Below are 13745 nucleotides of genomic sequence, written 5' to 3' on the forward strand. Positions count from 1 at the left end.
CAACTGTGACACTGTTACGCCTCACTGTTCCTGCTACAGTAAATCTGGCCTATGAGGTTCATCATCTATTAGCACTTGTACCAGCTTTCATCTGGAAATTATTTTCTGCTACTGATAACAGCTCTGTGGTTATTTTTAAACAGGATTATAGATATATAAAGTACAGCTTTAAAAACAAGCCATTTGGTCCAAATATTCTGTGATGGTGTTTATCTCTTCTATGTGAGCAGTAGTAAGAATTCCATTTGTTCATCCCGTTTCCATATCCCTGCAACCAGCTACCTAACCTATTCTAAATGTTAACATGGTTTCTCGACCTACTAACTCCAGAAGTTCATTTCACAGCCTCACAATCGTCTGTGCGGATTAACTTTCTCCCATTATCGTACATTCATTCATGTATCCATGTCCCCTGCGCCAGATCCCTCAATCAGAAGAAATGGTCTGTTTCTACCTAAACTGTCCCATCCTTTCATAATTTTGAATACCTCCATTCAGTTACCCCTTCATTCTAAAGAAAATAAACCCAATCTTTTCAAGTCTTTTATTTAATTTCTTTTGACCATTATGAATTCTGTATTCTCTCTATTGTCTCAACATTTTTCGACAGTGTGGAGACCAAAACTCCACACACTATTCCAACTGTGACCTTACTAACTTTTATATAAATATCACCATTAATTTTCCACTTTTACATTTTATATTTCTTTCTATGGAACATTGTACTCCATTAGTTTTTTTTATGGCCAGTTGAGGTACTTTGTAATTTTTTTAATATATAAATTCTGAGACAGGATGGCTATAATCATCAGCTCTTGACTTTCTGTTGTGCAAGAATGTTCAATGCAACTTTAATAAGGTTAAAACCTCTCCAAGGCCATAAAGTGAGGTAAGTCTGTAAACTGTAAGATTACAAGGACTCCGCTCTTAACTTATTTGCTGGTCTCAAAGTCAAGAACAGGGTGTTTTTTAACCTTCAAATTTTCACTGTAGGAAGTAATGTCTCCCCCAGATGGAATACAATATTTAGTTTGGTAGGAGTTTCTCTTCAACATTATTTCAACTTCTTCCCTCCATTCATCTGTGTTTTACATCCATAGCCTGTTTGAAAGTGTGAGAAGTTAATTTTCTTACTACCTGCTGTTTTTTTTGAAGGTGTGTGAAAATGGCTGATCCGTCGCTAATTCTTCTCCTCCACAAGGAAGCATGTTTCACTCTGCCTGCTGCCAGCAGTGTGGCTAAAACTGAGAACTTAATGATGCTTCTGGTTTGGGTTGACTTTTAGAGGAGCACATGGGGACAGTGATTACATGCTGCACGTGGACTTAACAAGCTGAGAGTCGGACTTCTGTCCAAAGTCCCATCCACTCCCAAGAGCCAAACTGATTGGCCAGCAGCTCTTGACATCTCAGCAGCGCCAGAAGAGAATAATGGGCACTGCTAAGATTGCAAGGTGGTCCACAAAGAAATGCCCAGAGGCAGTTACATCCCTGGCTTTTGCAGCAGGGAGAGATTGGGCACCCTAGAGACGGGGGTGAAAGTTAGGTGGGGACAGTTAGAGAGTAGGTGCGGAGGCACATAGCGAGGTACGATTTTAAAGTGAAGGTTCCACTGATGTGCAGAGGGAAATCCCCCACATGATGTTACCCCCTTCCTTCCCACCTTTTCACCTACTTTGCTGAAAAAATTGTCTCCCCACTCACCTCCCTTCCACTGCTGAGTCTAATGGGACACTTAAGGGCCTCAGTAGGCCTATGGTGGTTGGGCTAGTGGGTGCTTTATGGGGAATGAGTTTGGGTGGGCTGGAAGGCTATGGTCTAACCGTCCATCATATTTTACATACCCCTTTATCTGCTAGAAACATGCTCGGTAGTGGGTGAGCGAGGTTGCACGGGGGTGGGGGGTAGTCTTTAAATCCAGTCCACTGTATTATAGCTCTTAATTTTATATTACTACATTCCAAAGTGGTGCCCAGTGAAGGATAATGGAAAATTAGAACACAACACTGCAGAGAAATGCACTGTAATTATTCTCTACGTGTAATTAGCACTGTTTCAAAGTATTAGCCACATGTCATTGAATATGTTACATTGAAATGCTCAGTCGATGTCAATTAATTTGTATGGTGCACGGGACTCAACAAAAGAGAAATAGGAGATCTCCAAAATAAATTCTGGAAAATCAGTGAGGTTCCCGTTGGACGGAATGCTGTGAATCAGTTCGCAATTCCTCACACTTAGAAATTTTTTTGGAGTGGCCAGCAAGGGCGGCTTCTCGGAGATCAGGGCACTCTTTAAAAAGAAGTCTCTCGATGTTGGAGCAGGACTGCAGGTGAAGTCTCTCGATGTTGGAGCAGGACTGCAGGTGGAGTCTCTTGATGTTGGAGCAGGACTGCAGGTGGAGTCTCTCGATGTTGGAGCAGGACTGCAGGTGGAGTCTCTCGATGTTGAAGCCAGGGGTGTTTTCCAGATGCTCTTCCTTTGAAAGTGACTGCATTTGCTCCAGTCCATTCACTTCAGGTGTGATTCAACAGACCCGCGAGGAGCTTTTATCAAAAACAAAGTTTAATTAAGAATATTGTTGACATGTAGAGTAAGACAATTAGCAAGAACTTTTAACAATTCTAAACAAGAAACACAACAACCACGATAATGTATAACTCTTAAGGAAATATCTCTAATGTGTTCCAACCAAAGCCAACATCCATTACACAAAACCCCTCCAAATAAGCACAATGCAGCATAGGTTAATGGCCACTTGTTACAGGAATCCCACCTCCTGGGTTGAATGCTGAAATTCCCTTGTGAAGAAACTCAGAAGGAGTTGTGGTCGAATATGTTTCCCAAAACACAGCTTCTTTAAGACAGAACCAAGCAAAGAGAAAAAAAACGGGAGAGGAAGAGACTGCTTCTTAGCTTGCTGCTAAACTGCTTCCAAACACAAACTCCTGAAAACCCAAAGGGAAAAAACCCCCATCACCTGACTGCCACAGCTTAGTTCCACCACCAATGACATTGCTGAAGCTGTAAACTGCATGATTTTAAAAAAAAACATTTCTTAAAGGTACACTCACATGACAATTGATGTACCCCATTTTCACAATTCTAAAATTCTTACACCTTTCTAAAATTAACATGAAAATTTGTTCCTCTATCTTTTCATGATTTGGTAGGCTGTAGCTTTTAACGAGTATCATACTAGATCCTCTATTTTTCTTTAATTTGAGCAAAGACATTCTACATTAGAGCCCGCGAGTATATCATCCCTTTCTAGTGCTGTAACAGCCACCTCCCCTCCTTTTTTCCTCCCCCTTTTTCTTGAATATAAATTGTCCTCAGGAATATAAGTTGCCCGTTCCTCCCCTTATTTGAGTCAGGTATCCAACTTCTGCCAGTGTCAGCTCTTCTGGCAATAGCTGTGCCTTATATTTCTCATTTGAACTTACCCCTTGTGCATTGCAAGTGTAAACCTTAGTACAGAAACTTGGACTGTCTTGCCATTGGTTTTCATTATAATACCTTCAGATTCATGGACTTTTGGCAGGCACATTGTGGAAGAGCAAATTTGGACCACGAAATTTGAATGTTTCATCATTGGAACAGAGAACCAGCAGAGACATCTTCTGCCCCACTTTGAATTTCAGGACTTTGCAGACTAATATCACTTGTGCAGAATCAAAACAGCAATAATGGAAAAGTTCTGACTTGAAAGTTAACACAATTGTTACTAATATTAATTACTGGGAGATTGTTTAAAATTCAGTATAGATTTGCTAATGTTTTACCTTCGGTGGTTCATAGGATTAAGCATATTGATAGAGTCAGACCAAAGTTACACTGAGACTTTGAGACTGGATCAACAGTGAATCTTCCTGTAATGCTGGTGACTAATTCAAAGAATGTGAAATTCTTCATGTGTTCTTTCAATTTCACGGAGGTTGCCACTATATCCAGCCCTTTGACTTATCAGCTCACGGTGGTTGCAGCACGTATAGCCTGCAGGATATATCTCTCTCAAGCACAACCTCCGTTTCTAAGGAAGACAAGAGCAGCAACATCACAGAAACATCATTGGGCTGGACCAAAAATAGAAAATGGCAGAAAATCTCAGCAGGTCCAACAGCATTTATGGAGAGAGAATAGAGCCAATGCTTCAAGTCTGGATGATCCTTCGTCAGAGCTCAAGAGAAGGAAAATCGGATAGGTTTGACACTATGAGGGTGGGGGTGGGGGGGGGAGGTGTTGGGGGGGCTGTAATTGATAGGAATTGCATAAACAGGAAGACAAAGGGAATGTAAATGGTGATGATGAAGGCTGAGAATGATGTTAAGAGCGTCCATTAAGAGATCGGAATGTGTAAATGGCAGAACAAAGGTGCAGGGTGTCAAAGGACAACCTGAGGAATGTGACAAATGGCCCTAGAGGGATGATGGGGGCAGGGTTTGGAAAATATTGGGCTGGATTTGACTCCCTTGATCGTGTTTGAAGGTGAGCCTTGTAAAATGCAGTACATGGCCAGCCCACCACCTTCCTGCCCACCCCTGACCTATCTCCCTCTCCCATTGGTGGAGGATTTGGCAGCCTGCCCACCCTTAGGTCTGTTGAGGGACCAATTGGGCACAAGTGTATCATTTTGCCTCTGCTGCTATTTTACCCACTGCAGGAGGAGACCCTCGCTGAATGGATAGTCTGGCAGCTTTTAGTGGATAAGGAAGGGGGGGGCGGGGAACCTCCTTTCGGAATTCTCTGTGCCTGTATGACCCCAAGGCCATATTCCTCACTTAACGCTCCCTTCCCAACATAACCCTCTTAACCTCCCCCAGTCTGTCAACCATGACACCCCACCCCCTTACTCCCCTCACTGGTGCTTGCCAGCCAGATCCCACCGATACTTGGGATGCACCTTCAGTTTGGTCTCTGTAACCTCCTCTTGTTCAGGGACAGGTAATCCAGCACTCGGGCCTGGAGCTGCTGGGACTAAAGAGCTGCCGGCCAATTATTTTGGCTCTCTGAGCTGGGACTTCCTCCCCAGATGGAGGTGGAAGTCTGACCCTGAGCTAATTAATGCTCCATTGAGTGACTATGGGGCAGTTACCTTTTGTGGACTTCCGACCATTTATTTTTAGTTTGGGGGTGGTGAGGGGGGAGGGATGAGGTGGAAAATGGTGACCGTAAGTTCCAGCCACTATCTCCAGGACCACTCTTAAGTCAACTGCCATTCTGATTGATACAAACATTTCCTTTTCTTCACTGTGCCCAGGTTATTGGGACACCATCGTCTGAATTCTACTGCCTCGCCCGCCACAGAATCAGAGCGGGCGAAGGGTGGACAACAGAAATGTCTATTGACCTCAGGCAGGAATTTCCGGTCTTGCTCGAGAATATGGGCTGTAAAATCCCACCCCATATCCTCAAGAATTGCAGTGGTTCAAGAAGAATATCCATTACCACCTTTTCAGAGCAACGAGGGATGGAAGTTGTGCTCATGTCCTGAGTTCAAATTTTTAAGCATTATTATTATCAAATCATTCAGATTTTCCTGTAGATCAGGTGAAATAAAATGAAGTATTCAGTTTCAAGGATAACACCTGACTTTTTATAGAATGTGACCATTTAAATATGTTTGTTTCTCTCTAAGTATTTTTCTACTTCTCTTCCTGTCGCTAGGTATCCCATGCCATTCACAGCACACTTTCTACCTAGCAGTGATCAGGAATTTGTGGTGTCACCTCAAACGGGAGAATTGCTGCCTCTTGGCTCCAGTGGGACTCTATTTACTGTTGGATTCACCCCACGTATGTACAGCAAAAAGTACAAGGCAAAACTGCTGGTTCAGGTGAGTCTCATAGACAGGAGAAACAACAACATTCCATTTTAACCTTAATAAATTGCACAATGCCTTCAAAACTCTAAAAGCAGCGTAACTATTTATAAAAATGGAAAATGCTGGAAATACTGAGCAGATCTGATAGCAACTGTACCAAGAGAAACGGAGTTGACATTTCAAGTCGCTGGACTTGTCTGATGAAACATTAGCCCGGTACCTCCATTCCCCGGGCACACCCTAAAGATGTGCTGGGGGACCCTCACCCCCGGGAAACTAAAGATTATGGCAATTGCCTGGGAGTTCAAAGTTTTGTTGGGCATTTGCCCTGCAATGGGAACCATCTAATACCATGATTTAAATAGCAAACTTCAGATGATCCTGACTGAAGCAGTCCATATCAAAATGCAGTAAGACCTGGAAAACATTCAGGCTTGGGCTGACAAATGTCAAGCAACATCTGTGTCACACACGTGCCAGGCAATGATTATCTAGACAGAATCTAACCATCGCCCTTTGACATCCAATGGCATTACCATCGCTGAATCCCCCACTATCAATATCCTAGGAGGTTATCATCGACCAGAAACTGGACTAGACTATCAATATAAATAATGTGACCACAAGAGATGGTCAGTGGCTAGGAATCCTGTGGCATGTAACTCATGTTCTGACTCCAAAAGCTTACCCACTGTCCCTGGGTAATTATTACCTTTTTTGGGGTAACTGTTACTTTGGAACAGCAAAACTGTTCATTTGGTTAAAAAGAAACACATTTTTGATGTCAGTGTATTTTGCTTTAATAATTAAATCTATATCAGTGGGTAATTAATATCAGTTGTTAATAAACTGGAACAACTTTCATGGATTACATGATAAGTAAAGGTTCTCTTTAGCCTAATCCAGAAAACGCCTTTAATTTCACTCCCAGAAGTAATATTTCTTGTTGACCGAATAAAGCTCCTTGCAATTTCCTTGAGTGAAATTACGAACATACTATGCTGAAAGTGTGGAAAGGAGGTGAATTTTCTACAGCAAACCTTCATCTGCTAAGAAGCGATTTGCATCTAAATGGACTAATTTAATTTAGGATCTTTGCAACCATCAGACAAAAAAATATATATTTCATCCAGCATTCCAATCTGGACCAAGGTTCAAGATCCAACGGCTAAAACGGAATGTCTTAGCTTCTTCCAATACCGAGCCCCATCTTTTATGAAGAAAATATAATTTGACAAATACATGCACCAACATCTAATAGAATTGTACTGTGTCTGCAAGGTGGCTTTGAGACATTAATGTGCCTTAAAGTGAAAAGAATCGTAATAAAAGTGTGTTTTATGAGATTGTTGCCTCGAATATAGGGTGCCTTAAGCAATGCACTTCATAACAGTGTGTCAGAAAGTGTTAAAGCACTACTTTATTCACTCCTTAGGTAATAGAAACACAAGCACACAGAATCAAACTGCAGAAGAATGATAACAAATAGTGACAGATACCTGCAGTCCTGTAGTAGACCCAGAATAGTTGACCTGGTATATATATTTTGATTATTGTCAAGCATTAGTGCCTTTGATCTTCTTTGACTAAAGTATTTTTGTTTCTCTAATTTTGAGGCAGATATATTGAGCTGGGATTTCTATAGGACCATCATCAGTACTATTTATCAACCTAAAGAAATGCGTCTTTGCATTTTACCCACCTCTCTGATTCTGACTGTGCTCCTGTACAATATTCTGTTTTAACAGTCTGGTCAAGAATTAGCCAGGCTGGCTTAATAAGTCTAAACTGGATCAATTTCTCTCTCTCTTTCCCAGAAATGGGGGTGACTGACATAACGTGGAATGAAAATAGATTTTGGTTGCTTGAGTTTGGATCTATTGATAGAAGCTTTTGTTTGAACAAGTGGGAGCTTCGCAAACATATTGATCCCAAAGTCCTCATGCAATGAGTTGTGACATCATCACCAGTGAGACCAGAGTGTATCTGCTGGTGCTTAGCGGAGCCCGATCTATCAGTCGCATTGGTCTGTCATTTAGATATCTGTTGGTGGCCTGTTGGTGTCAACCCCATGTCGAACAGTTGCACTGTTCTGTGTATCCTTTCAAAACCCAGGCTTGCCTAAAGAGTGCAGCAACAGAGAAGCAGGCACATTGGAATAAAGCTATGACCTCTTCATCATCATTTCCTACACCTCAGCCTCTACATTAATGGTTGGAATGCCCTTAAGAATTGGCAGTACTGGAGTAGCCCTGATTGTTGGTGGAAGCGAGGTCATAATTTTCCAATGGTCTCACACTTCCGCAGGCAAACTGAAGCCGTTGCAAAGCTGAATTCCAAACCATTGAAACTCACAGCAGCCTCCTGGCCAAGGAATATCTTACTTGCACTATTCTCAGTTGATCCTGAAAATAGTTGTGCCTTTGATTTTTCATTGTGACATGCTGCTTGTGCGTCATAAGAATAAATGGTTCCAGCATCAATACTCATAATTTAAATATTAATTAAACTAATTGCATGAGGACTTGTCAGACGGATCACAAGAAAAGCTAAATTGCATTAGGAAGATTGAGGGCATCAGTTTTGGGCCAAACAGTGGCAAAATTGGCTTCTGCCCCGATTTGCCAGCCAAAAATGTGAGAGGTCCTAACTTAATCCTGAAGGACCAACAATATAGGTGTGGAATTTCAAGATCATTCAAATGATTGAAGAGCGGCCTATAGCTATCAACACAATGTTTCTGCTTCCTGACTATACTGCTAAAGAGGAAGAATGCAATCCTCCACTATAGGAATGTCTAAAAGAAGAAGCACTACTACCTACTGTTATCTCCCAGTTTAGAATGCAGACCAAAATGAACGTTTATGGAAATCAGAGGAACACTTTGTTTGGAGACTAATCTTCAGCAATGAGAAAGTGACAGAATTGTGTCACATGCTGCAAGATAACCTACATCTCCAATCTCCAGGGAAAACACAGACTACCTTTTCCAATGAAATGGTAATAGAACTCTGAATTTTTGTTTCTGCCTTCTAGCATTCCACAAGGGGCATCAATGATATCAGCCAATCATTTTTTGGCAGACGAAACTGCCACTTTCTCAATGGTCAACTGGAACTAGTTGGAGAAATCCCTGGGTTGTACCCAGATTGTAGGATTTCTCAATCTGTCCTAGTGAGAACCTTCCATCAATATCAATGATCAGTGTATCCTGTACAGTTACCATTATGAATACACAATGGACTCCTTGGAGACCAAGGCTGTGGAATAAACATGAAGATTTCAGAAGGGGATGGCTCTTGGTCTTCTGAAGGTGAAACCACAAAACGAAAAGTGGAAGGTTGAAAATTGAACTGGTGAGTCACCACTGCGACGTCCATCAACACCTGATTCAGCAGTCTTTCACATCATGTTACTTTGGCCTCATTATAGTCTTCCCCATATTTTTACTTCAAAGATAGTATGATCAGAACCACAGCTGCTCCACACAACCAAGGAGAAATATTTCTCTCACCCGTTGGCTCCATTCTGCGATGCTGCTTTAAGTACATTCTCTAAACTGTAATTCAAATTGAGGGCCACCAAACATTTACTTCCCATTTACATTTAATTTTGGTCCCTCACTAACTTCTTCCTTTCTGGCATTCTGTTAATGTCTAGTGGTGATGCTCTACTGCCTTCTGTATCATGCTGTCCTAATGGCTGGAACATGGAAGGTAACTGGCTTCTGTGTTTCAGTGCAGTGGTGGTGGTGACCAATGATGCTGAGCAAGGCTGAGAGACAGTGGGACTTCAGAGGCTGAGAAAGCAGCCTGAACTTTCACTTTCAGTAATGTGTGCATTCAGTGGATGGGAAAGTTGGGAAGAAAGTGTTGTTCCCCCATCGATAAAGGAATACCTGTTCCACACCTCCCCCTGTTATCAAGCTCTGCTTCAACCTGATAATTCACTTAGAGTTGTCTTGAAGATTACCGGGATTACTGAAGCTAACCTCATGGGCTGCCCAAGGAGGCCGAGGTAATGAAATCAGAAGCCTTGTGAGCAAAAATATGAACATTCCTAAAAGATGTTGTGATTGACATTACAAACCCAACTTCCTAGCAGACGGCTCAGAATTACCGCACAGTACGTTATGCTGAGACATTCAGATTGCAAAACCTTCCATGGCAGCCACTGTGTGTTGAAAATTCTCATATGTCCAGATGAAACAAAGGCATTAATTTTGCCTTCTACCAACAGCTGTTGTATGCTATCTCATTGAAAGCTACAAAATTCTGAAGGGGTTCGATAGGGTAGATGCTGAGAGATTGTTTCTTCCCGTTGGGGAGTCTAAAACACGGGCACAGTCTCAGAAGGGGTCAGCGATTTAGGGATGAGATGAGGAAGAATTACTTCACGCAAGGAGTTGTGAATCTTTCGGAATTCTCTACCCCAGAGAGTTGTGTATTTAAGGCTGGGGCAGACATTTTTGGTCTCTCAGGGAATTAAGGGATATGGGAAGCAGGCAGGAAAATTGAGTTAAAGTGCAAGATCAATCACAATTATATTGAATGGCAGAGCAGGCTCGATGGGGCCACGTGGATTACTCCTGCTCCTACCTCTTATGATACAGCAATAATGCTGTTGGCCAATCACAGTAATCGGTTGATAGCAATTAGTCTACAACAGATGCCAGACGTAAGGTGAAGAAAGCCCCCAGTGATGGAAAGCTTTAGGAGTAATAGGTCCCAATCTTCTTTCTCTTTTTATGAGCAATCTCCTTCTGCAAGGAGAATAAATGAGATTGAATAACCGATATTAACAAGAGAAACATTCAGGTGTAGCCGTGCATCAGTCAACAGTTCAATCAGTGCATAATTACAGGAACAAGCATTATCCTGTTGCAATAGATTGGAGGGAATTGTTAGCTATGTGGAACACATTAATTTAAAGACAGAATGGAAGGAAAGCAGAAGACCCTGCTGCATTCTGAGCAAACTGAATCTGCTTTCAGGGTGTGTCAGACTATGTGAAGGCAGTTTGTGCCTCAACAGTTGTATCAATGAGAGATGCAAATGGTATTTCCAACCTTGCTACATATGGGAATTCATTGAACATTTTGATGAAGTGTAACCAGATTTTTGAAATTAGGCTGCAGGAATTTAAATGGTCAGCTGTCCATTGCCAAGCATCTTGTCCAAGTTCTTTGTGGGATGCAGTGGTTATTCCCAGAGGAGAGGAACTTCCTCCTGTGCTGCAACTGGTCCAGTAAACTTTACATAGCTTGCCATAATAATGAACTTTCCTTCTGTTGGTACTGCTGCTTGAAACATGTCAGCAAAGTTACTTTCTTTGAGTAGATCAACAATGGGTGACATTCTAACCTACAATAGCTGGTGGATTTGGGACAATATTTCCTCTAAGCTTTGTGCACACAAGTTAACCCCTTTAAGCTACTGAACATGTGCAGTCACGTAAGAAAACATTTCAAGGATCCATACATTTAAACAAATCGGCAGGGCACAACAAAGAAAAACTTAAGAGGTATGTTGGTTTGGGTTAAGTGGGTAATTAAAATAATTAATTTTGGATTGAAACTACAACCCAGCTACAATGTACCCATTTCTGGTTTATTCGAAGCTCATTTGGATGAATGCAACTAACCTGTTTGCTATAGTAGAGGCATTAATTAGTGTGGGTGGTGGGTATTTATTATAATTAGATCCTTAGAAGACATTAATGAGGTGTTTTTAACTTGGAATATACTTGGGTTTAAATTTAACCTGTCCAGCAAGGGTTTCTCTGGCCTGGGAAACTGACAGGTCAAATGGGGGTGAGATTGAGCCATGGTTCATTGGGCATTTCAAATGGTGACTGCCACCTCTGAATTAAAGCTCACAGCTGGTGTCAGTTTTTTTTTTGGCAAATATTTAGTGGAGAGTGCTGGTCTTGATACAGCAGTTTCTAAATTCTTGAAGCATTCAAACAAAATCAGGTTAGGAAAGACATTGGATGTGTTTGACAGCATGACAGAAGTGAAAGACCATCACCATCCATTACAGTGTTGACGTGCACAGGAATATAATGCAATGGAGGCAGCCTAAGGTCGCAGGATGCACTGCGCACATCACAGGTTTATTGATTCTCAGAAGAGCAGTGGTTCTTCAGACTCAATGTGCCATGTCAGTCAAACAGCTCTGCCCCCCTAGAAGACCTGCAGCCTGCTGGACCTGGGTAGGCACACATTACTAGTGACTGTAAAGGGCAACACCTTCCTCAATTCTTTGCCTCTGGTTTCCTGCAGGGCACTAATGGAGACATTCCAAGCATCTCACTATTCACAGCTGATAAATTCACAGAGCAGGTGATGGATGGATCGTTTTCTAGGGCTGGGAGTTATGTAAATTTCCCAAGCACTGTCAGTGGCCAGAGTGAAGAGACTGGCTTCTCACAGGTACAAGGTGTCATCGATTTCATATATATTAATCTAAGCACTAACACAGCAACTTCATGGGTGTTATTCCACCAATGCACAGCTAGTTTGCAATCACAAGAGGTGGTTCGTGCAAGTATCAGCCAGTTTGTCTTGGAGCTGTTATACTGTGGCATTCCAATATTCCAGTTCTTCTTGTTCCAGGAACCAGAATTAAGGGCTGATTTGTAGGAAGCAAGGGATACCCCTTCAAACTTGGGGTCCTGTCTCTATTCCTTTTGTGTTCTCTTCTACAATGGGTGAAAAAAACAGACCTGTGTGTGAATGTAAGTCAGGTACTCAATCGATAAATACAGGACATTTGGTGATGGTGGCTATGAAACACATGAATCACACTGTGTGAAGCTTGGAATGAATGAGAATGATGAGTGAATTGATAAATGGGGATATGATGAAGTGCATAGAAAGTGAAGAAGGGGTCCTGTTGAAAGCTGAATGTGTGAGAGGTAGCAGGAGAAAGTAAGGGCTTAAATCTCAGCCTGTTTGATGAATCTGCAAATATATTAATATGCCTGACCTGGTTAGGTCATTACATTAAATAGCTTCCTATATTAAATCTAAGACAATGCTGCTGTTGCTCAACTGGTTAGCTGCCTTTCAACCATTTGTTGTGAAGTCATGCTTTATAAAAAATTACCTTATGTATTTATAGGCTGATAATCATAGAATTGTTCAACACAGAGAGAGGCCTTTTGACCCATCATGTCTGCACCAGCTTTCCAAATGAGCAGTTCCCTTTTTACCATTCTCCCGCCTTCTCCCCATAACATTGCACATTCTCCTTTTTCAGATAACCTTCTAATTGTCTTTTGAATGCTTCAATTGAACCTGCCTCCACCACACTCTCAGGAAGTGAATTACAGATCTTAACCACTTGCCGCATGAAGAGTTTTTTTTCTCATATCGCTTTTGCTTTTTTGTCAATTACTTTAATTCTATGCCCTCTCGTTCTCAATCCTTTCATGATTGGGAACAGTTTTTCCAGATCTGTTCTGTCCAGGCCCCTCATGATTTTGAATACCTCATTCAAATCTCCTTGTTGCAAGGAAAACAGTCCCAACTTCTCCAATCTATCTTCATAACTGAAGTTCCTCATCTCTGGAACCATCCTCATGAATCTTTTCTGCACTTTCTCTAATGTCTTCACATCCTTCTTAAAGTGCGGCGTCGAGAAATAGGTGCAGTTCCCCAGCTGACGTGAAGTAGTGTCTTATGCAAGTCTAACATAACCTTCTTGCTCTTGTACTTTATGCCCCTTTTCACAAAGCCTAAGATAGTATCTGCTTTATTAACCATTCTCAACCTGTCCTGCACCTTCAATGTTTTAATTCACATATACATCCAGGTGCCTTTGCTCCTGCACTCCCTTTAGAGTTATATTTTATATTGTATCTCCATTTCTTCCTACCAAGATGAATCACTTCACATTTATCTGCTACTTCATCTCTCA

At 41.7% G+C, this 13745-nt stretch overlaps 1 protein-coding gene across 1 annotated transcript in view; it reads left to right on the top strand.

The window, feature by feature from the left end:
* LOC144506053 (cilia- and flagella-associated protein 47) overlaps nucleotides 1–13745 on the top strand; it is a 384789-nt gene that overhangs the window by 353390 nt on the left and 17654 nt on the right. The window contains exon 37 of the mRNA XM_078231872.1: nucleotides 5667–5835. Within this exon, the coding sequence (XP_078087998.1) occupies nucleotides 5667–5835 (169 nt within the window). The remainder of the gene's footprint in view (nucleotides 1–5666; nucleotides 5836–13745) is intronic.

The sequence above is a fragment of the Mustelus asterias genome, chromosome 17 (assembly GCF_964213995.1).
Source record: "Mustelus asterias chromosome 17, sMusAst1.hap1.1, whole genome shotgun sequence".
NCBI lineage: Eukaryota > Metazoa > Chordata > Chondrichthyes > Carcharhiniformes > Triakidae > Mustelus > Mustelus asterias.